This window comes from Suricata suricatta, chromosome 5, assembly GCF_006229205.1.
Source record: "Suricata suricatta isolate VVHF042 chromosome 5, meerkat_22Aug2017_6uvM2_HiC, whole genome shotgun sequence".
NCBI lineage: Eukaryota > Metazoa > Chordata > Mammalia > Carnivora > Herpestidae > Suricata > Suricata suricatta.
In genome coordinates, this window is record NC_043704.1 from 70,777,763 (window position 1) to 70,799,323 (window position 21,561).

At 40.1% G+C, this 21,561-nt stretch overlaps 3 protein-coding genes and 2 pseudogenes across 6 annotated transcripts in view; 3 read left to right on the plus strand and 2 right to left on the minus strand.

Moving 5' to 3' along the window:
* The window catches only part of LMLN (leishmanolysin like peptidase), a 71,822-nt gene extending 64,820 nt beyond the window's left edge, over positions 1–7,002 (minus strand). The window contains exon 1 of the mRNA XM_029939474.1: positions 6,770–7,002. Within this exon, the coding sequence (XP_029795334.1) occupies positions 6,770–6,988 (219 nt within the window). The 5' untranslated portion in view covers positions 6,989–7,002. The remainder of the gene's footprint in view (positions 1–6,769) is intronic.
* Positions 7,003–7,254: 252 nt separating this feature from the next.
* LOC115291836 lies at positions 7,255–14,212 on the plus strand (annotated as a pseudogene).
* On the minus strand, positions 10,346–16,879 carry RPL35A (ribosomal protein L35a). Its single transcript, XM_029939480.1, has 5 exons — positions 16,816–16,879; positions 16,041–16,085; positions 15,699–15,851; positions 12,910–13,054; positions 10,346–10,416 (listed from the first exon to the last, which is right to left on the minus strand). Exons 2-5 carry the CDS (start codon positions 16,049–16,051, stop codon positions 10,393–10,395), a joined length of 333 nt encoding a protein of 110 aa, XP_029795340.1. The 5' UTR covers positions 16,052–16,085; positions 16,816–16,879; the 3' UTR covers positions 10,346–10,392.
* Positions 16,880–17,112: 233 nt separating this feature from the next.
* IQCG (IQ motif containing G) overlaps positions 17,113–21,561 on the plus strand; it is a 50,515-nt gene continuing 46,066 nt past the window's right edge. Inside the window, exons 1-2 of one of the 4 annotated variants that reach the window (XM_029939476.1) lie at positions 17,113–17,324; positions 20,747–20,806. In XM_029939476.1, the coding sequence (XP_029795336.1) occupies positions 20,775–20,806 (32 nt within the window). In that variant the 5' untranslated portion in view covers positions 17,113–17,324; positions 20,747–20,774. The remainder of the gene's footprint in view (positions 17,325–20,746; positions 20,807–21,561) is intronic. The other 3 variants (XM_029939478.1, XM_029939477.1, XM_029939475.1) reach the window with 3 other exon arrangements.
* Positions 18,962–19,303, plus strand: LOC115291838 (annotated as a pseudogene).

A 21,561-nucleotide genomic window follows, 5' to 3' on the forward strand; every position in this document is an offset into this window, starting at 1 on the left:
GTAGATGTCATAAATACAAGATACATATTGTGATCATTAGCAGAAAAACTTAAAAATATATCGCATTTTATTATAGGTTAATTACAACTCAATTTAAAAAGTAAAACAAAGTAGGGCACCTGGATGGTTCAGTTGGTTGACCATCTGACTCTTGATTTCAGCTCAGGTCATGATCTCATGGGTTCATGGGATCGAACTCTGCATCAGCTCTGCACTGATAGCATGGAGCCTTCTTGGGATTCTCTCTCTCCCCACCCCGTTTCCCCACTCACGCACACTCTCTCTCTCCTCTTTTCCCACTCATGCGCACACTCTCTCTCTCTCAAAATAAATAAACATTAAAAAATAAAAAGTAAAGCAAAGAGATATAGCTAAAAAGTCAACAGAAGAATCAAAATAGAATACTAAAGGAAAAACAGAGGAAACAAAAAAGTGAAACAAAGAGAAAACAAACAGCTAAACTGCAGACCCAAATCCAACCATGTCAATAATCACATTAAATGTAAATATTCCCATTAAAAAGCAGAGATTGTCAGACTAAGTAACAGAGCTAGATCCAACTATTTGCTATTTGTAAGAAACCCATTTTAACTATAAAAACATAAAGGAGTTGAAAGTTTAAGAATGGGCAAAGGCATATTATGTAAACATTAATAAAAAGCCAGAGTGGCTATATTATTATTAGGCAAAGTATATTTCAAATGAGGTTTCCTTTTATTAATTTTTATACCATATGGAGATTACTGGAATGCTCTGATAGTGTAGAAACTCCTCCCCCTGTCTCCATATCTTACCCTATGCATCTCTTCCAACTAGTTGTTTTGAGTTATACTCTTTTTATAATAAACCAGTAATCCAGTAGTAAATTTTTTCTGAGTTCCGTGAGCAGCTCTCACAAATTAATCAACCCAAGGAGAGGGGTTTTGGAACCTCCAAACTATAGTCACTGGTCAAAAGCTCATATGACATACTGGACTTACGACTGGTGTCTGAAACGGTGGGTTGGGGGGTCAGTCTTATAAAATGGAACCCTTAACCTGTGGAATCTGATGCTATGGTAGGGTATGTAGTGTCAGAATTGAGTTTCAGCTTGTGTAGAAAGTTGCTTGGTAGTGTGTGGAAGAAACTCCACACAGTGGAACTAGTACCAGAAAGTTTTACATTTAAAAGATCAAAAGAAAACATTAAAAAAAACTTTATGTCCATAAACTTGCCAACTTCAATGGAATGAAATTCTTTGAAAGATGTAACTTAAACAACACATAATCAAGAAGAAACAACCTGAATAAATCATCATCTATTACAGAAAATAAGTTCATAGTTTACAACTCTCCAATAAAGAAAATTCCAGAGGTGCCTTGGTGGCTCAGTCAGTTAGGCATCTGACTTGATTTTGGCTCAGGTCATGATCTCAGGGTTCATGAGATCGAGGCCCATTTCAGGCTCTGCACTAATAAGGCAGAATCTGCTTGGGATTCTCTCTCTCTACCCTTCCCTACTCTCTCTCTCTCTTAAAATAAATAAATAAACCCGAAAGAAAGAAGGAAAGAAAGAAAGAACCAAAGAAAGAAAAAAATAAAGAAAATTCCAAGGCTGAGATGGTTTCATTAGTGAATTCTATACATTTAAGGAAGAAACAATACTTGATTATATGCAAACTCTTCCTTAAAATAGAAGGGAAAGGAATATTTCCCAACTCATTCTATGATACCCACATTATCCTAATAGCAAACCCAACAAAGTTATTGAAGAATGCAACAAATTTATTGAAGAAAACAACCACAGAACTACAGACCAATACCCTTCATGAACATATATGCAAAATCATCAACAAATATCAGCAAGTCAAATCCAGCAAAATGTAACAAGGGAGATACACCGTAACCAACTGGAGTTTTAATCTCAGGTGTGCAATGCTAGTTTATCATTAAAAAATATATCAACCAATGTAATTCACATATCACTAAAGAAGAAAAGCTGCATGATTATATTAATTGATGTAGAAAAGACATTTAATAAAATTCAACATCCATCCATGATAAAAACTAGGAATAGAAGAAAATCTTCAAAACCTGCTAAAGCACATCTACAAAAATCAACAATATTCTTTTTTTCTAAGTAAGGGCTCTTTTTTTTTTTTAAGATTTTATTTTTTTAAATCTCTATACCCAATATGGGACTCAAATTCACAACCAGGAGTTGCATACTCTACCAATTGAGCCAGCCAGATGCCCCAGGGATTAACTACAAATGGGGATAATGGCTCCTTTTAAAGGTAATAGAAATGTTCTAAAACTAGATTGTGCTGATAGCTGCACAATTCTGTAAATGTATTAAAAGTCATTGAATTAGACATTTAAGTGGATGAATTTTATGGTATACAAATTATATTAAACATTTAAGCAAGAATTCATTTCAATTCTATATAAACTCTTATTTATTATTATTATTTTAAATAGGCTCTAGGCCCAATGTGGGGCTTGAACTCACAGTCCTGAGACAGAGTCCCATGCTCCACTGACTGAGCCAGCCAGGTGCCTCTATACAAACTAATTTAGAAAATACATGAAGATGGAACATTTCACAATTCATTATGTGAGGCCAGTATAGTTCTGATATCAAAAACAACAACAACAACAACAACAAAAACACTTCACTATAAAAAAAAATTATAAACCAACATTACTCATAAACACAGATGCAAAAATTTTTAACAATCTATTAGAAAACTGAATTCAGAGGTATATAAAAAGATAATATATCATGACCAGATAGGGTCTATCACAAAATGAAACTGCGATTATATACAATTTACTACCAGAAATACATTGTATATAACTCCATTTATGTAAACTAAGTTCTAGAAGAGGCACAACAAATCTAATGTGAAAAAAATAATGAAAATAAAAAAATAGTTGCCTAGAATGGATGGGAGAGACTGACAGGCATGTGATGGGAGGGAACGTTCAGGAACATGGAAATGTTCTATATTGTGGGGTTGTAAGTTTTATGTGGATATACATGATTGCATTTATCACAATTCAATATATGTAAATTTTATCAAAACTGTTTTTGGGGCACCTGGATGGCATAGTAGGTAGAGCGTGTGACTCTTGATCTGGGGTCATGAGTTTGAGCCCCACATTAGCTATCAAGATTACTTATAAATAAATAAGTAAATAAACAGGGGCACCTAGGTGGCACAGTTGGTTGAGCGTCCAACTCCTGATGTGAGTTCAGGTCATGATCCCAAGTCAGGCTACAATCTGAGTGTGGAACTTGCTAAGGATTTCCCCCTACGCTGCCCCACTTCCCCAATCACATTCTCTCTAAAACTAAAAATAAAACAAAGTTTTAAAAAATCCTTTTTTGTTTAGTTTTGAGAGAGAGAGAGAGAGAGAGAGCGAGCGAGCGAGCGGAAAAGGTGCAGAGGGAGAGAGAAGGAGACACAGAATCCGAAGCAGGCTCCAGCGTCTGAGCAGTCAGCAGAGCCTGATGTGCGGCTCGAACCCATGAACCACGAGATATGACCCGAGCCAAAGCTGGATGCTCAACTGACTGAGCCACCCAGGTTCCCCACAACAACTAACTTTTAAAAGTAACATGAACAAGTGAGAGGATGAAGAATGGGTGGAAGTATATGAAATAAGAATAAGAGAATAATGGTAAGTGTTAAAGCAAGGTGGTGGGTCAATGAGAGTTCATTACACTATTACAAAATTTAAAATAAAAACAGAACTTAGAGATTTTAGTTGAAAACAAGTTAAATGTGGGGTGACTGGGTGGCTCAGTCAGTTAAATGTCTGACTTCAGCTCAGGTCATGATCTCCTGGTCTGTGGGTTCAAGTTCTGTGTCAGGCTCTATGCCGACAGCTCAGAGCTTGGAGCCTGCTTCAGATTCTGAATCTCCCTCTCTCTCTGCCCATCCCACACTCGCTCAAGTCCGTTCTCTCTCTCTTGCAAAAATAAGTAAACATTAAAAAAAATTTTTAAGAAAAAAGTTAAATGTAGCAAAAAGATCTTATTTAATAGGCCCTACACCCAACATGGGGCTCAAACTCACAACCCAGAAACAGTCACATGCTCTACTGACTGAGCCAGCCACATGCCCACCCCTTTTTCCCAAAATGTTTTGTACTTCCCACTGCCATCAAAAAATGTTATAGAATTTCTTATAGCATGTAACAGAGCTGTAGTCATGAGTATAAATACAATGAATATACTTAATGTCTAGGTTAAAGCTAAGACAATGGTTAGGAGGACTTGCTATTATATACTATAAGAACTAGGAAAATGTTTTAAGGATGAGAAGTCTTAAAAATAACTTAATAGCTTACTTTTAATATCTGAAGCATTATCACTATTGAGTTTGTTTAGCCCAGATGCATAAATGGGAATATGGGTGGAAGTTTTAGGAAGAGTTTTCAGCTCTATAAAAAGAACTTTAATACTGGTGATCTCCAACAGGCAAGGGGCTCCCTCTGGAGACAACCTCCCTATCCACGGAGATGTTCAAATATAAACTGTAGTTTTGTACACTGGCAACAACCACTAGAAAACTATTTAGGTTCCCTCTAGTGGAGAGATTCTGCAGTTCTTTGAGTGGCTTTCTCTTATTGTAATCTAAATTCAAAGAAAGAAGCACAGGACTTTGTAGTTTGTTTTTTTTTTTTAAAGAATTCATCAGAAGTGGGGGAATTGGAGATATGCTTTTTAAGGGTACAAACTGGCAACTAGTTAAATAAATAAGTCCTGGAGATCTACTACATAGCACAGTGATTACAGTCAACAATACTGTATTTATAAAGTTTTTTTTTTAACTTTAATGTTTATTTATTATTGAGACAGAGCATGAGTTGGGGAGAGGCAGAGAGAGAGGGAGACGCAGAATCCGAAGCAGGCTCCAGGCTCTGAGCTGTCAGCACAGAACCCTACGTGGGGCTCAAACCCACGAACATGAGATCATGACCTGAGCAAAGTTGGACGCTCAACTGACTGAGCCACCCAGGCGCCCCTGTATTTATAAAGTTTAAAGTTGCTAAGAATACTAAAAAGTAAGTAAAATTAAGCCAAAATGCAGTGTCATGATAAGAGCTGGACTATAACTACAAGCCCTGAATTTAATATTTTGGCATGTATGGCTATGAACAATATGCACAAAACCTTTTGGAAATTACCACAAAAATGAGTGGTCTTAGATTTCTGGGCTGAACTGAACATTTCTAGATCAATCTTTCTTGATAAAGTACAAAGCAAACTATAAAATCAGTCACAAGATGCTGCTCTTAAGTACTATGTCTCCTTTCCTCAAAGAACACTGATTATTGTGGGCTAAGTGCTATGGAGGAATCAAAGATACAACCTTATCCAAAGGAACCTTACGATTTAACTACAAAGACAAGATTAAAAAGAAATGCCTGAGAAATAAACCTTTCCCACAACGCAGTACTTGGTTAAGTGCCAGAAGAGAGTACAGCTAAGATGTACTATGAAATGGAAAGAGCAAGCATTCTGCTGGTGCGGTTTCAGCTGACTGCCTTCAAGTTAGGGAACTTAAACTAGGACTAAAGGAATGTAGAGAGGGAAAAAAAGGGAGTGTGAAGGAGGCAGGCACCTCCAGGGTAGGAGAACCGGTAAAGAAAGCAATGTGGTGAAGGAACTTGAAAATACACCTGAATTTTGTCTTCAGAGAACTCCCCAAATCCCCCCAAATGCGTTTAGCTCTCCTATCAACTTCTTCCCCAAACCTTTAGATCAGTAGTTCCCCAAGTGTGGTCTTTGGACAAGCATCCTCATCAACCATCTGGGAATTTGAACTGCAAATTCTGGATACCATCCCATACCTAATGAGTCAGAAAATGGGGTAGTGAGGCAGCATTCTGTTTTAACAAATCCGTCAGGTGATTCTAATGCACGCTCCAGCTGAAAACCATTGCTCTAGAGCTGAAAACCATTGCTCTAGAACTACCTATGTACAACTGTCCACACAGGAAAGCAATCATGTTCATCGCTACTAACTCGGCCACTAGGTGCAGGAAGGGAGTTAATAGCGTTAGAGTAGACAGTTAGGCTCTAACAGGACGCCTGGAGGCCAGCAAAAAGGAAGTTATGCCCAACTATGAGGAAGTAAAAGGCCTGTCCTGGCAGTACTCTAAAACAAAACCACAAGTGACCGCCATCTTGACAGCTTGAGTGACCTAAGCTCATTACACAGTTGTTATATCATTAGCATTGCGGTTTTGAAGGAACTCCGCCTCCGAGATCCCCGCGAGAGTTCCTTATGAGGTAAATAAGGCAAGAAAAAGGGTAGAACCCACATTCCTGGAGACCACCCTACTTACAAGAAATCTTCACTTCAAATAATGAATATTCCATCCCTTTGTTAACTGTCAATAAAAGAAACGAAAAACCAGTCGGCTTAGCTATTCCTTGAGCGCACCCACTCTCCCATATCAAGAGTGTACTTTCACTTTAATAAACTTTCCTGCTTGTACTGCTCATCTACTATGTGGGGTCAGTCCTTGAATTCTTTCTCCTAGCCGACCAAGAGTCTCCAGCGACAACTTTTGGAGGGGTTAAGTCAAGGCCTCAGGGTCCAAAGTCCATTTGGCAACAATAGTAGGTCCAGTCCTCTAAGAATTCAGTCTCTGGCGCAATTTATTTTGCATTCTTTCCCAATACATCTTGTTTCAACAACTACCCGCTCCATCTTCGCCTCCCGTGTTACTCTATCCTCACAGCGCCCGCTCCCGCCCCTCCGTCGCCCTACCTCAGTCTCAGAGGGTACGTGGTGCCGGCAGGGAGGGGAACTGTCCAAGGAGACAGGAATAGATGTGGCGCTTGCCCAGAGGCCGCCCAACAAAAGCAGAACGCTTCGGACCCATAAAGAACTGATCCAGCGCCACTGGCTAGGGCAGGGGCCTGAACCAGGGGAGCCCGCTACTCCACCACACTCGGCCGCCATCTTCGGGCCGAGCGTCGTTACCATGGAGTACGTGACGTCTCGGCCCCAACGCCAGTCCCGCCCCAAGAGGCAAATGGTACAGTCGGTGTAAAGACGCTTTTTGATTGGCTAGCATCACACAGCCAGTTCACCACGGATGAGAACTGCAGCACACCCGTCGGGCCTCATTGCACGAAGCCGGCCAATAAATGCTGCTTAGCGGCTCACGTGTGATAGGCTGTGGGAAGACTAGTGGGTATTGATAGTAAGGGGTTATTGGCATGAAGCCCTTTCTCTGTTATTCACGAGAAGACAGGCATCCACTAGGTGCCAGGTAGGTTACACAATCTGCTGCCGAATCTTTAATGGTTAGCCCCCTGTATAAAAAAAATTGAATGGAATGGAATTTTCGGGTTTTTTTTTTTTAACCCTCAGCCACCAATTTTAGGCCCGTTTAAGTCATTTCTTGTAAAATCAATGAGTGCTTTACTATTCAACCTCATCCCTTAATTTCTATTAAAAAAAAAAAAACAAGAATCAGGGGCACCTGGCTGGCTCAGCTGGTGTAGTATGGTACTGAATCTCGGGGTCCTAAGTTCAAGCCCCACACTGATGTGTAGCCTACTTAAAAACAAAACAAAAGTTGCAACTGCATTTAACCCAGGAAGAGACCAGGTGGATCCTTACCATTAAGTAAACTCTACCTTTAAACTAAGACATAAGTATAAAAACTTGAAAATTGGTAGATTTCTCTGTGGTCCATTAAACGACTTAAACTAGCAACTGGAAGTACTGAATTGGAAGTCATTTAACTGTTTAACATGGAACTGAATATGAAAAGAAAAACCCTAAGAATGTACAATTCATTTGTAAATATCATATACTCAACTCAAGGGCGGGGTATTCTACCAGTAATGGCTCATTACAGAATGTTTGTCATACCACAACTAGTGGAACTGGAAACCCAAACCAAATTTATCACATTCAGGACATAGGCTCTTTCCACTACAAGATTACAAAGGAAAAAAAAAATGTTTCTAGTTTTAACAGTGTTATGTTGGGGAGAAGCTGTTTCAGTAATCTAGCCAACAAAATGCTAGCCATTCCATCTCATTTCTCTGAAACATAGGATTTCTCCATAGCTTTGACTTGAGAACTATCTTTGTACCTACCAACCTTCGATACGGGAACATAAAAACATAAAGCACCCTCATTTACAAGTGCTATATTACTACTAAAGAGGATGAATTTGCATGCAAGGCTGTTTCGTCACTCCCATTTACTCAGGTCATCCTAAGGATTCTCAGCCTTGGCTTTGCTCAAATGTCCAACCACCACTTGTTTACCCACCTCCATTACTCTTAACACCTATCCAACTCAGAATACCGTATTCACTTAATTTAGGTGACATGCATGTTTCCTCTCCTCTCCTCTGCGTGCCTAATCCAGACCAAAGTATCCATCTGCTAACCTGGACATGGTCATACCAAGAGTATCCTATAGCTTCCTCAAATTCATAATTTCCCCCTCACAAAACCAATCTGGTTCCCCAACTTTATAAATGCACTATTACCCACCAGCAACCAAAGCTAGTACGTTACCCATGAAGACTCAATTGGTCTTTAAATTCTCCTAAATCCTTAGTACAACACACAACCTTGCATAATCTGGCATTTCCTAGGTTTCTACTCTTTCCAATTATTGTCCATAATAGTTTTGTTACACTACATAACCAGTTGAATGTTTCCTCAAATGCCTTCTGCTTTCACAAAAACTCTTCATGCCAATTTTTCCTGAAATGTCCCCAAGCATTTCTTCCTCTACCCAACCACAAGTTTAACAAATACATCTACTTACATGACAGAACAAAGTAGGTAGTTTTAGATTATGTAGCTGTTTTTCAACAACTAAATCTCACTGGAGTAGGTGTGAGATAGCTATGACCTTCCATCTACCTGAGTTTCCAATGTCATTTTCCTTAGGATTCTAATACTAAATTGTGACTAAATGAATGCACTGTTTAGATTGTGAGGAAAACGTGATTAACATTGGACCCAGACTGCTTCTGACCCATCCACATCTTTTCTTGAAGCCATTCTTCCAATGTAAGGCCAAATGACACTGGCAATACAAACACAAGGCCATTTCTGTGAAACCTGGGATCTTCCTTCCCAGCAGTAACTTTGACTTGAGGATGGCCATTATTGGACTAAGCATACCATTTTTATTACTGCCATGTTACCAGTGCCCTCTCCTTTCCTGCATCTTCTCCTTTAATCAATCATCTATTCTCACCCCACCACCACCCACTTTTTGGCATACTAATTGTTTTTTTGGCATCTGCTTCTTAGAGAACCCAAACAATTAAAAACTGTAAAAGGGACCCAGTTTGACCAAGTTTCTTGTTGATATTTTCAGTGTAATGTCAAGACAGTGGTTAACACAAGGCCTAGCTAGCTACTACTGCAACAATCAAATTTCTACATCCACTATACAGCAGACTGATGCCTTGGCTCAAACTTTTATCTCAACACAGAGACTTAAAATAATCTGCAGACCTGCTTTAGTTTTCCCTTGTCTTATGCTCAAATATCTCAATTCTCTACTACATTGAAACATCTGAACCAAGGAAAGCTACACCACCTAGGTAATAACCTCCCCCCCTCCCAATAACCTGCCCAAAGTACTTTTTACCTAAGACATGTGTTGCTATTTTGATATTTTTAACTTACACATTATTTACAAGTATTATATACTGGAATGCTTTATCTAGGTTATCTCATCCCTACCTAAACATGTGGCCAAATACCATCAATATAATCTCCAAGTTCTCCCAACTACCATTTTTAAACCACAAGTTTCCCAAGCAATCTATGTCAAACAAATACATACAAGGTAATCTTGAGGCCATCAAAAATATTTTTAAGTTTCTTTTATGGACTTTCAATCTAATGAGGATGTTAGTTGTATGTAATAAACACAGTACCAAAGTTGAAATAAACTGTTATGGTGAAGACTTATGCCCATTTTAATGTGGAAACCTGGAAAAGTGTCATGGTATACATTTGTACTGGCTACTATTTGTGGCTTCTGTCCTTCCTGGAATACACTATCTCCATCTGTACAAAAGCTTTTCAGAGAATATCTCCAGCACATTAAACCTTCAAGATACTTCTTCCCAATGCCTCTAATCAAAGCTTACGTGTCCCCCTCCCCAACCATGTAAGGCCTTGTATGAAGATAAGCAAATCCTATCTTCACTAAAACTCTCCTATTGTCTGAATCTTGCCATTACATAGAACTCCCTGGCTTCCTTGTACTCTGAAAATGTTGGATAATTGCCACCATTTAAATACAGCAACCAGAAGTTAGAAAAAAATATTTTAAGCTATTTAACAAAAATACAAGAGAACAAATCTACACCTTTATTTATTTACTTTTCAGTTAGTTTAAATCCTTGAAGGGTACAGCATCTAGGAGAAAAAAGAAAAGTGTCATTAGATGCATGTGATATGCAAATTCATAAATGTTATGAGTACAAGAATATGGATTAACCTCCTCCTATTGTCCTATTACCCATATCTAAAAACAGATCCAATGACTTATATCCTCATGGGAAGAGAACTAAGTCTTGTCTTTTATATATGTATTTTTTTCACGTTTATTTTTGAGAGAGACAGAGTGTGAGACGAGGGAGGGGCAGAGAGAGAGGGAGACAGAATCTGAAGCAGCTCCAGCTCCAAACTGTCAGCGCAGAGTCCAATGCGGGGCTAAAACTCACTAACAGTGAGATCATGACCTGAGCCGAAGAAGTTAGACGCTCAACCGAGCCACCCAGGGGCCTGGAGAACTAAATTTCTATACTGATGTAGATGAATACCGTTTGTACTGGGAGCGCTAAAAACCCATTCAATGTTACTTCTTTTTTAAAGTTTATGTATGGTGCGCCTGGGTGGCTCAGTCGGTTAAGCGTCCAGCTTTGGCTCAGGTCATGATCTCACAGTTTGTGGGTTTGAGCCTCGCGCCGAGCTCTGTGCTGACAGCTAGCTCAAGCCTGAAGCCTGCTTCGAAGTCTGTGTCTCCCTCTCTCTCTGTGACCCTCCTCTGTTCACACTGTGTCTCTCTGTCTCTCAAAAGTAAATAAAAAACATAAAAAAAAATAAAGTTTATTTATTTTGAGAAAGTGCGAGGGAGGGTGTGGGGGGGAGAGGGAGAGGCAGAGAGGGAGAGAATGAGAATCCCAAGTAGGCTATGCACTGTTAGTCCAAATCCAATGAAGCGATCAACTTGCAGAGCTTGAACTCATGAACAATGAGATCACAACCAAAGCCGAATTCGGACACTTAACCAACCGAGCCACCCAGGTGTCCCCAATTTTGCTGCTTCTGGTAACATTAAAAACTCCCTGATGAGAAAACTCAATGGCTCAGCAGGGTTGAAAAGTACTTTCTGACCCCCAAAATATTGCCATGTCTACTCAAAATGAACTCTAAAGGAAAACAGGAACTACTTTAGAAAACCAGAACATCCAAGGGTGCCTGGGTGACTTGGTTTAAGTGTCAAACTCTTAACCCCCCATGTTGGGCTCTGCATGGATAACATGGAACCTCCTTGGGACTTTCTCTACCCCCATCTGTTTCTCCCCTGCTCACATATGCGCTCTCTCAAAATATTAAAAAAAAAAAAAAAGGAGGGGGGAGGAATGTGTGCCCGGATGACTCAGTCAGACATCTGACTTGTTCTCGGCTCAGGTGATGATCTCACAGTTCATAAGTTCAAGCCTGTGGGGCTTCAGTGACGACAGTGGGAAGCCTGTATGGGATTCTATCTCTCCCTTTCTCTGCCTCTCTGCTGCTTGTGCTCTCTTAAAAGAACTCGTTAAAAAAAATTCTTTAATAAAAAAAGAAAAAGAAAAAGAACACCACAGCATCTGGACTCTTAAGACTTGAGCTGAAGTCCTGGGACCTACAAACATGAGCATTGGTTTTCTTTGTAAGTAATAACTATTTTCTACAGTTTTTAAAAATGTTTATTGGGGTGCCTGGGTGGCTCAGTCGGTTGAATGTCCGACTTCAGCTCAGGTCATGATCTCACAGTTCGTGGGTTCGAGCCCCACGTCAGGCTCTAGGCTGAGAGCTAACTCAGAGCCTAGAGCCTGTCTTCAGATGCTGTGTTTCTCCCCCTCTCTCTGACTCTCCCCTGCTCACGCTCTCTCAAAAATAAATTTAAAAAACCGTTAAAAAAATTCAAAAATGTTTATTTTTAAGAAAGAGGCAGAGGGTTGCCTGGATGGCTCAGTTGGTTAAACTTCTGACTTCAGCTCAGGTCATGATCTCAGTTTCATGGGTTCAAGCCCCGCGTCGGACTCTGTGCTGACAGCTCAGAGCCTGGAGCCTACTTCAGATTCCGTGTCTCCCTGTCTTTCTGTCCCCCCACCCCCCATGCTCTGTCTCTGTCTCAAAAATAAATAAAACATTAAATATGAGAGGGAGGGAGACAGAATCCAAAGCAAGCTCTAGGCTCTGAGCTGTCAGCACAGAGCCAAGAGAGAGGGCTCAAACTGCGAGATCATGACTCAAGTCAGTGCTTAACTGAGCCACCCAGGCATCCCAGTAACACCTGTACTACCAACTAACTGTCTTATGAGCATCAACTTTCTACTATAAAATAAGAATAATCACACCTATTCTAACAAGACTGTCCTGATAAAAAGATGTGAATATTATGAATTATGCCAGGGAAAGGTGAATTTTTCTAACGTTTACTTGTATCCAATAAACCTTTGCCAGAATATTGTTTTTAAATACTATTCCCACTCCCTACAGCTTTAGCAAAACCTGAAACATAGATGTAATCCACTTGAACACTCTGCCTTCACTTTCCTTCTAATGCCAAGAATCTGATACATCTACACAGTAGCTACTTTTGCAGCACAATCCACTGGGAACACTAATAATTATACTTACCACACGGATTCTGTGGCCAATGGCTTTAGCAGGAAGGTTGCTTCGGAATTTGGCGCGAACCATGCCACTGTTTCCATGAGCACGAGTTACTTTCCCCCAGATTACTCTGGTTTTATTAGGTTTGCCACCAGGAGTCACTGTGTTGCTGATATTAAAAGGGGAGAAGAGACACAAGAAATGAGGCAACCAGTCAAATGTGATACAAATTCAAGATGACCTCTAGACCAGGGACTCACAAAGGTAGTTAACCACTAAGTCACCTGAGAACCTTAAAAAAAGTCTGGGGCATCATTCCTGCAACAAGTACTTGAGTACCTACTGTACGCTACTTTTATAAATATGTAATTTTTTGTAATTTAGTAAAACTGTGTTTACAACCTAAGTCGCTTTCCAATAATGAAGTAATAAGTAAAATATATGTCTGTTAACTAAAAAAAAAAAGCAGGAGACTATTGTGAAGACGTTTGGGTATCTGGAGAGGGAGAAATTTCTTTGGTAATTTTAGCCAGGAATGGGGCGCCTGCGTGGTTCAGTCAGCTAAGCGTCTGGCTTCGACTCAGATCATGATTTCATGGTTCGTGGGTTCGAGCCCCGAATCGGGCTCTATGCTGACAGCTAACTCAGAGCCTGGAGCCTGCTTCAGATTCTGTGTCTCCCTCTCTCTCTGACCATCCCCTGCTCACACGCTCTCTCTCAAAAATAGAGTCGAGACCAGAGGCCAAACTTGGGATCTGACAAGATGGCTGGGCTGCCCTGCAGGATTATCAAGGAAACCCAGCGTTTGCTGGTGGAACCAGTTCCTGGCATTAAAGCAGAACCAGATGAGAGCAACGCCCATTATTTTCATGTGGTCACTGCTGGCCCCCAGGATTCCCCCTTTGAGGGAGGGACTTTTAAACTTGAACTATTCCTTCCAGAAGAATACCCGATGGTAGCCCCTAAAGTACGTTTTATGACCAAAATTTATCATCCTAATGTAGACAAGTTGGGAAGAATATGTTTAGATACTTTGAAAGATAAGTGGTCCCCAGCACTGCAGATCCACACAGTTCGTTAATCCAGGCGTTCGTTAAGCGCTCCCAATCCGGATGACCCATTAGCAAACTATCTTAGCAGAGTAGTGGAAGACCAACGAAGTCCAAGCCACAGAAACAGCTACTAGAGCATTGACTAGGCTATATACCATGAATAATATTTAAAATCAATCTGATCATCAAGTGTGCATCACTTCTGTTCTGCCAAGACGTCTTCCTTTTTTGTTTGCATTTAATGGACACAGTCTTAGAAACATTACAGAATAAAAGCCCAGACATCTTCAGTCCTTTGATGATTAAATGCACATTAGCAAATCTATGTTTTGTCCTGATTCACTGTTGTAAAGCATGAGCAGAGGCTAGAAGTACCATGAGGATTGTTGTGAAACGTTTAAAAGCGGTGGGTGGTGCCTCTCTGCTTTTTTCTTTCCCCTGTGATTGTTAAGGTACACAGCACTGTGAATGAAGGCAGTTGTCAGGGTTAGCTGCAGAGGTGTGGGGGTTTCCTCTTCATTATTTTTTTGAGGGGGGAGAGGTAGGTTTTTTTTAATTTTGTGGGCTCCTTTCCCCCTTTTTTATGGTGATCTAATTGCATTCGGTAAAAGCAGCTAACCGGTTCTTTAGAATATGCTCTCTAGCCAAGTCTAACTTTATTTAGACGCTGTAGATGGACAAGCTTGTTTGAACCAAAATGGGAACATTAAACAAACATCACAGCCCTCCATAACAACACTGTGACTTTGCTGTCAAGTGTAGAATCCTTCCTTCAAAAAAAGCTTGTGACCATTTTGTATGGCTTGTCTGGAAACTTCTGTAAATCTTAAGCTTTAGTAAAATATTTTTTGTTATTCTAAAAGTAAATAAATTAAACCAAAACAAAACCAAAAAGAAACATTAAATAGCCAGGAAAGGCCTCACTGAGAAAAGTAGACTGAACAAAGACTGGAAGGTAAGAATGGCCTGTGTTAACCTGAGGAAGCGGTGTTCTCTGGCTTGGGGAAAAACAGAAGGTATCATGGAATGAATCCTAGCTAGGTTAAGAGTAGAACTAGGGAGCCCTGAATCAAGCCTCCTCCGTGACCATTGCTTTTACTAAATGAAGACCAGGAAAGGTGGAATCTGAGCAATGTAATGATGATCTGAATTATAGTTTTAAACGGAGGGGGCAGGGGCAAAGATGAAAGCTATGTCCCCACAGACTTCAATTGGTATAAAATGAGTTTAAGAACCAATGCTCAGGGTGCTCCTGTGCGGCTCAGTTGGCTGAGCATCTGACTTCAGCTCAGGTCATCTCATAGTTTGAGTTCCAGCCCCACGTCAGGCTCTGTGCCTCCCTCTCTCTGCCCCTCCCCTGCTCACACCATCTCTCTTAAAAAAAGAAAAAAATTTTTTTAAAAAGAACCAATGCTATAGATACCGTATAAGCATGTAAATAACATAGTTTCAAAAAATCAACAAAAGGAATTAAGGTACATGGAAAATTGCTAACACCTTAATAAGAGTTTAATATAAGGGGCTGGTTCCTTCTTTGAAACAATTAACAGCTGTAATTTTTCTAAGTGCAGAATATTCCTAAATCCAATACTACCCAATAAGTGACATCCTTCTAGAACCTCCAGTGAAGATAATCAAAGATCCAAAGTAGAAAATACAGCACCAACTACTTTACCAACATTTTTTATTACTCTTCTTTGAATAGGTAAACAAGACAAATCTTAACTAAAAATTTAAAAGGCATTAATATTACACACTTACTTTTTTGCTTTGTACACATAAGCACATCGCTTGCCTAGATAGAACTCAGTTTCATCTCGGGCATAAACACCTTCAATTTTAAGAAGAGCTGTGTGCTCCCTCTGGTTCCGAAGACCCCGCTTATAGCCAGCAAAAATGGCTTTGGACCACAGCCTAAGACAAAATACAGAGAAACAAGTTGTTAAATGATCTCATTTCATTTCACTGTAAGGTCTGACTTGTAATGAACCCTACTTAAAAGCTATCTATTAGCAACATCCATTTTCTTCCCCATTAGTTTTAAGCTCACGTTTAATAAACAGAAAACTACAAATACAAAACAATTATATTTAAAACTTGTACCTTCCAGACATATTTGTCGTTTCAGGAGTCCTGTTCCCAGCAGGCCTTAAACAAACAAACAATCAGTTTTAAACATTGCAACGCACGTTTTCCACCCAGTCCCCTCTCGTTCTTAAACCGGTCAAGCAAATCCTTTTGCTCTGCATATCATGTTAAAAGTATGGGGTAACGTAACGATACCATGAACTCTACTAGAAGCACACAGTCGGGCAAGACTTCTAGCCTCAGAGAATGCCTGATAACTGAGCAAACTCCAAAATGAGGACTAAAACGAAAAGTGCCAACTCTACAGTGAAAGTAGTAGCTCCCAGAAACTCCGAAAGGAAGCCCTAAAAAATTCATGCCATGTACAGTAGAAAAAAATGAAGATCGAGGAAGCAGAGAAGCACACAGAAAGTAAGACTAAAGCATTGAATGGGAAAGAAAAGCTGAGGAAAGGGAAGACAAAACCTGGTTTGGAGTGATAAACAGGAAAAGAACTCGTTCTAAAGGAGCCACTGCCTCAAACCAAGGCCCGCACGCGGACACTGTGCATCTATTACTCCGCTAAGGCTGAGGAAGCAAGACAGATGACGGGAAGGCGCCTTCTCCCGGGGTCCGGGGACCAGCACCATCTAGCCCACATCTCCTCAATCCTGTCTTCCCTGCTGCTGGAATCCACAAAAATCACTGGCTGGCAAGGTCTCCGAGCCGCACCAGTGTCGTGCCGAGGCATACTATTGAGCTCACCCCACTTATTTCCACCCAAAGTTCAGCAGCAGGAACACCCACTCACCTCCACAGGTTTCAAGATGGCGGAAAGAGAAAAGCGAGGCCCCACCGCGTGGCCTTATGGGATAAACACCTCTCCGCCCCGCCCTCAGTTTAGGCATCTTCTGCGACCGCCTAAAAAAAAAGGGGGGCCCTCAGTCGTTGCCTTCTGACTGAAACAAACCACATTCAGGAGCACTCTTATAACTTTTTCCCTCTGTCTTTTCATCTTTGTAAGCTACAACATATAGTATTTTGAAATAGAGTAAGGCACAATGGTAGCCAGCTAGAGGAGGAGAAGAAAAGGTCCCCTAAAGCTTAGCGTTACCAGAGAAACACCGTAGCTTGGTTCTTTATGTGGAAAAAGTGAAGCCTGTCTGGAGGGCATCTATCCATCTCGGGTACCTCGGGTACTTCGGGTGCCCCAGATTTGATTCGCCAACATGGGGATATCTTTCCCGCTTACCGCAGAGAAGTAGAGTAAACAGAGCTTCTCGGATCCTAACGTGGAAGAGAAAAGCCAGGAACACGAAGGCAGGAACTCTTTACGTTGTTTCCCCTTACTCCTTTCCTCCCACTCCTTTTATCTCTTTGAAGAAATGATCTGTTTTTACCCACATCCTTCGTTTTGACTACAGAGAGAGTAAGACTGCCCTGAAAAGGCCTTATTGCACTTTAGGGAGAGCTCATTCAGCGGCCAAACTCGTGGGGCGCCCAGCACCGTGCCCACACGAATTGGGTGTTCAGCAAATACCTGCAGACTAGAATGAGACAGATTAGAGGATATCAGAGATTTACACTGCCTAATTTTTGCACATTTACTTGGCTTTCCCTGTGGATGACATTCGTTTATAAGTCTCAGCCCTCGTAGAGCTTACATCCTAGTAGAGAGAGCAAGGCAATAAACAGGTAAAATATATGGCACATTAGAAGGCAATGTGAGGAAAATCTTCTCTATGGAGAAAAAATTAAGCAGGGAGGCCACTGTAAAGAAGACTTTTATTCTGAGAAGAGAAACCATTTGAGGACTCTATAATAAGGAGTGACTCAATTTGACTTACATTTTAACATGGTCACTCTGTTGAGACTGAAGGGAAGCAAGGGAGAGAACTAAGCTATTGTAATGATCCTGATGTCATGTAGGCAGGGGTGATAAGTACTGGAATTCTGAATATATTTTAAATGTAACAGTGACAGGATTTGCTGATGGGTAAGGAATGAGAGAAGAGTAAACGACTCCAAAATTTTATAAAATAGATACCTATAAATCATATTTTAAATCAGATTTTCTCTTAAATGCATCAGGATAGAATGTATGTACCTTATAATTCACTCTGTCCATCCAGTTTTCTGTATCCCAGAAATATACTAAAATCCCACTATTATACAAACTAGAAATCTAAATGTAAATAGTCCTGGGAGGAATAACACATTAAATGTGAGTTTCATTTCTTTGTTCATTCATTCACTCTACAAACACTTATGAGCCGAGGGCGTGAAACAGGTTGTCATGGTCAGTGTTCCTGCTTTCATGACACTTAACAGTCCAGTGGTGGGGAATGACAATATTACAAATTGTGAGGAGAGCTCTGCAGGAGAATAAGTGCAGTGAGCACTTGAACAGGGGAATTCTGATCCAGGCTGATGAGTCAGGGAAAGTTTCACTTGCAGAAGGAACAGGGGCATGGAGCAGAAATAGTCACCTAAGCCCCCAAGAAAGGGCAATATGGAGATGATTGCCTGACAGGTGCTATAGTGTCTGATAGAGAAACACCCAACCAATGGTGATCTGGCAGGGAAGGGCCTGGGAAGATAAACACTTGATCTCACTCTTCCTACACTTAGGGTCTCTGTGGAATCTCCTGTTAATGCACTTCATATGGGTCGGTCTCCTGGGGCACAGAAAATGGTGGAGGTTGGATTTAGAGCAAATGACAGATACCCAGCAAAATGCCGCTGATTTAAGCTGGTACCTGATGGATCAGCGGGACTTTATAAGGTGAAAAGGTGAGGGAAGAGTGGTCCAAAGAAAAGGAATAGTGTGTGCAAAGACCTGCGTTGGAAGGGGGCATGATTCCACGGAAGAACTGAAAGAAGCCCACTGAGGCTGGAGCCCTGAGAACAAGAAAAGGGCAGTACTGCTCTTTGTTCTCAGTTGTGGAAACAAGATCATGAAGGAGACATCATCATTTGGAAAGCGTTACAATAAGACACACACATTGTGCCACTGCTGTGGCTCGAGGGCTTACCGCTTTCAAAAGCTGACCTGTGGCAAATGTGGCTTTCCTGCCAAGCAGAAGAGAAAGCATAACTGGAGTGCCAAAGCTAAAAGATGAAATATCCCTGGGACCAGTCAAATGAGATGCCTCAAAATTATGTACTGTCAAATGAGACGCCTAAAAATTGTGTGATTCAGGCATGGGTTCCATGAAGGAACAACACCTAAACCCAAGAGAGCAACTATTGCAGTATCCAGTTCATCTGAAGGATTTCAACGATTAGTCACAAGATAAGTGTTCTGGTTTAAAAAAAAAAAAAAAAAAGGAAAAAAGGCAGTGCCAAGTGAATATCTGAAGAGGAACAGAGCAGGGACAGATCATGAGTCAAGTTTAGAATTTTAGCTTTTATCCTAAGGCAATGAGAAACCATGGAAGGGTTCTAAGGAGAGACATGATCAGATTTTCAGTTTTAAAAAATTGACTTCAATTTTTTTAGATTTTCAATTTTTCATTTAAAAAAGACTGCTTCCAATTTGGGGGCTGTTAGAGTTGTTCAAGCAAGAAACAACAACCAGGTCCAGCATGGTGTTGAGGGATATGGAAAAAGAAAAATGGATCCACAGGACTTAGTGATGGCTTGGAGTGGGAAATGCTGGTGTCAAGATGAAGAAAGAAGCAGGAATGACTCCTAGATTTCTAGAATTGAGGAACAAAAAGCCAGAACAGCATGAACACACTGAATCCTCCTTTAGCATACCCCTGTCTTATTTGCATGAAGCACATTTACCTATGCCCCAAGTCTAAAAGAAGGAAAAATAAAGAAACGACACAACAAAAGAACAAAATCTCCTCAACACCATGATACTTTCTCATAAAAATGCCCTTGTACCAGAATATTTGGATAGTTTGGAGTATCCTTTTTTCAGTTTATATAAAGATTCTATTTTGTATGTTTTCATTTTTACATACGAGTCTTCTGTTGTGTGGAACATATTTGGTATCACCTTTGTACAAAATCAGATTGGAAACTTACATTCACTATTCATTCAGCATAGAGCAAAATTCTCCATAGGATGTTCTTATTATAAAGCTAATTTAAGCACCAAAGGGTTTTGGCTTATGGAAAGGTAATATCTTGGTAGCAGTAGTAAACCACTTTCAGGATTTTCAAGATTAATGTAGCTTTTCTTTTTTGTTTTAGTATAATTTATTGTCAAATTGGCTTACATACAACATCTAGTGCTCATCCCAACAAGTTAATGCAACTTTTCTTTTTTTTTTTAATGCAACTTTTCTAAATACAGTCTCAATGTATTCAAAGTCCAGGTGCAATAAATTTTGTTCACTGACAGATCAGGGAAATGAAATGATCTAATTAAACATTTTTCAGTAATCAGAATAACAGAAAAGTAAATCTATTATATAAATATTGCCAATTAAAAATCAAAATATAATAAAATATGAAAACCATGTTATATATTAATTTATCATAGGAACAAACAAAGATTTCATTTACCAATAATTGCATTTGTCAATAATTGAACTGACTACTTAATAGTCCTGCATCACATGGTGTTTGCGATTTTTCCATTGCTGAGACTGCTTTCATAAGCAAAAAGAGGAGATAAGCCACAGCTCTCATAATTCTTTAATTTTTTCTTAGTGAAAGGATAGAAATAATTTAAATGTCATTCAGTACTCCTTTAAATTAATCTCAATGTTTTCTTCCCATTTTAGGTGACTGCATTTCTTGGAAGATTGTACCATGGAAGTTACAAGTAGCTTAAGAATGGAAGAGTACGTTCAAAATTCCAGTTTATTTTGTGTGCGTGTGTATGTGTGTATATTTGAATTTTGCCTTATACTAAATTTATTTATTTATTATCTATTGCTATGTAACAAATTATCCTAAAGCTTAGTAACTTAAAATATAAACTTATAATATTTCACACAGTTTCTGTGGGTCAGGAATTTGGGAGCAGTTTAACTGGATGGATGGGTGGTGCCGGCTTGGGGTCTGTCATGAGGTTGAATTTGCCTGGGGCTGTAATCACCTGAAAATCTGACTGGGGCTGCAAGATCCACTCCTGCATAGCCGGGAGTGGATGCTGGCTGGCGGTAAGAAGCCTTAGTTCCTCGGCCTTACAAACTTCTCCAAAGGGCTGTTCAAGTGACCCCATGACAAGGCAGCTGGCTTCTCACAGAGTGAAAGATAGGAGACAGTAAGTAAGAGAGAAGCTGCAATGTCTTTTATCACCTAACCTTGGAACCCGTAATATCCTCCTGGTTACATAGCTTAGTTAGTCCTATTACTATGGGGGAGAAAGGGCATGAATACAAGAGGGTAAGACTCATGTGGACCCACTTTGGAGACTGGTTACTATGTTCTGTTTTTGTTTTTAATGTATTTTAAAATTTATTTTTATTTTTATTTTTGAGAGACAGAGAGAGACAGTGTGAGCAGGGGAGGGTCAGATAGAGAGAGAGACACAGAATCTGAAGCAGGCTCCAGGCTCTGAGCTAGCTGTCAGCACAGAGCCTGACATGGGGCT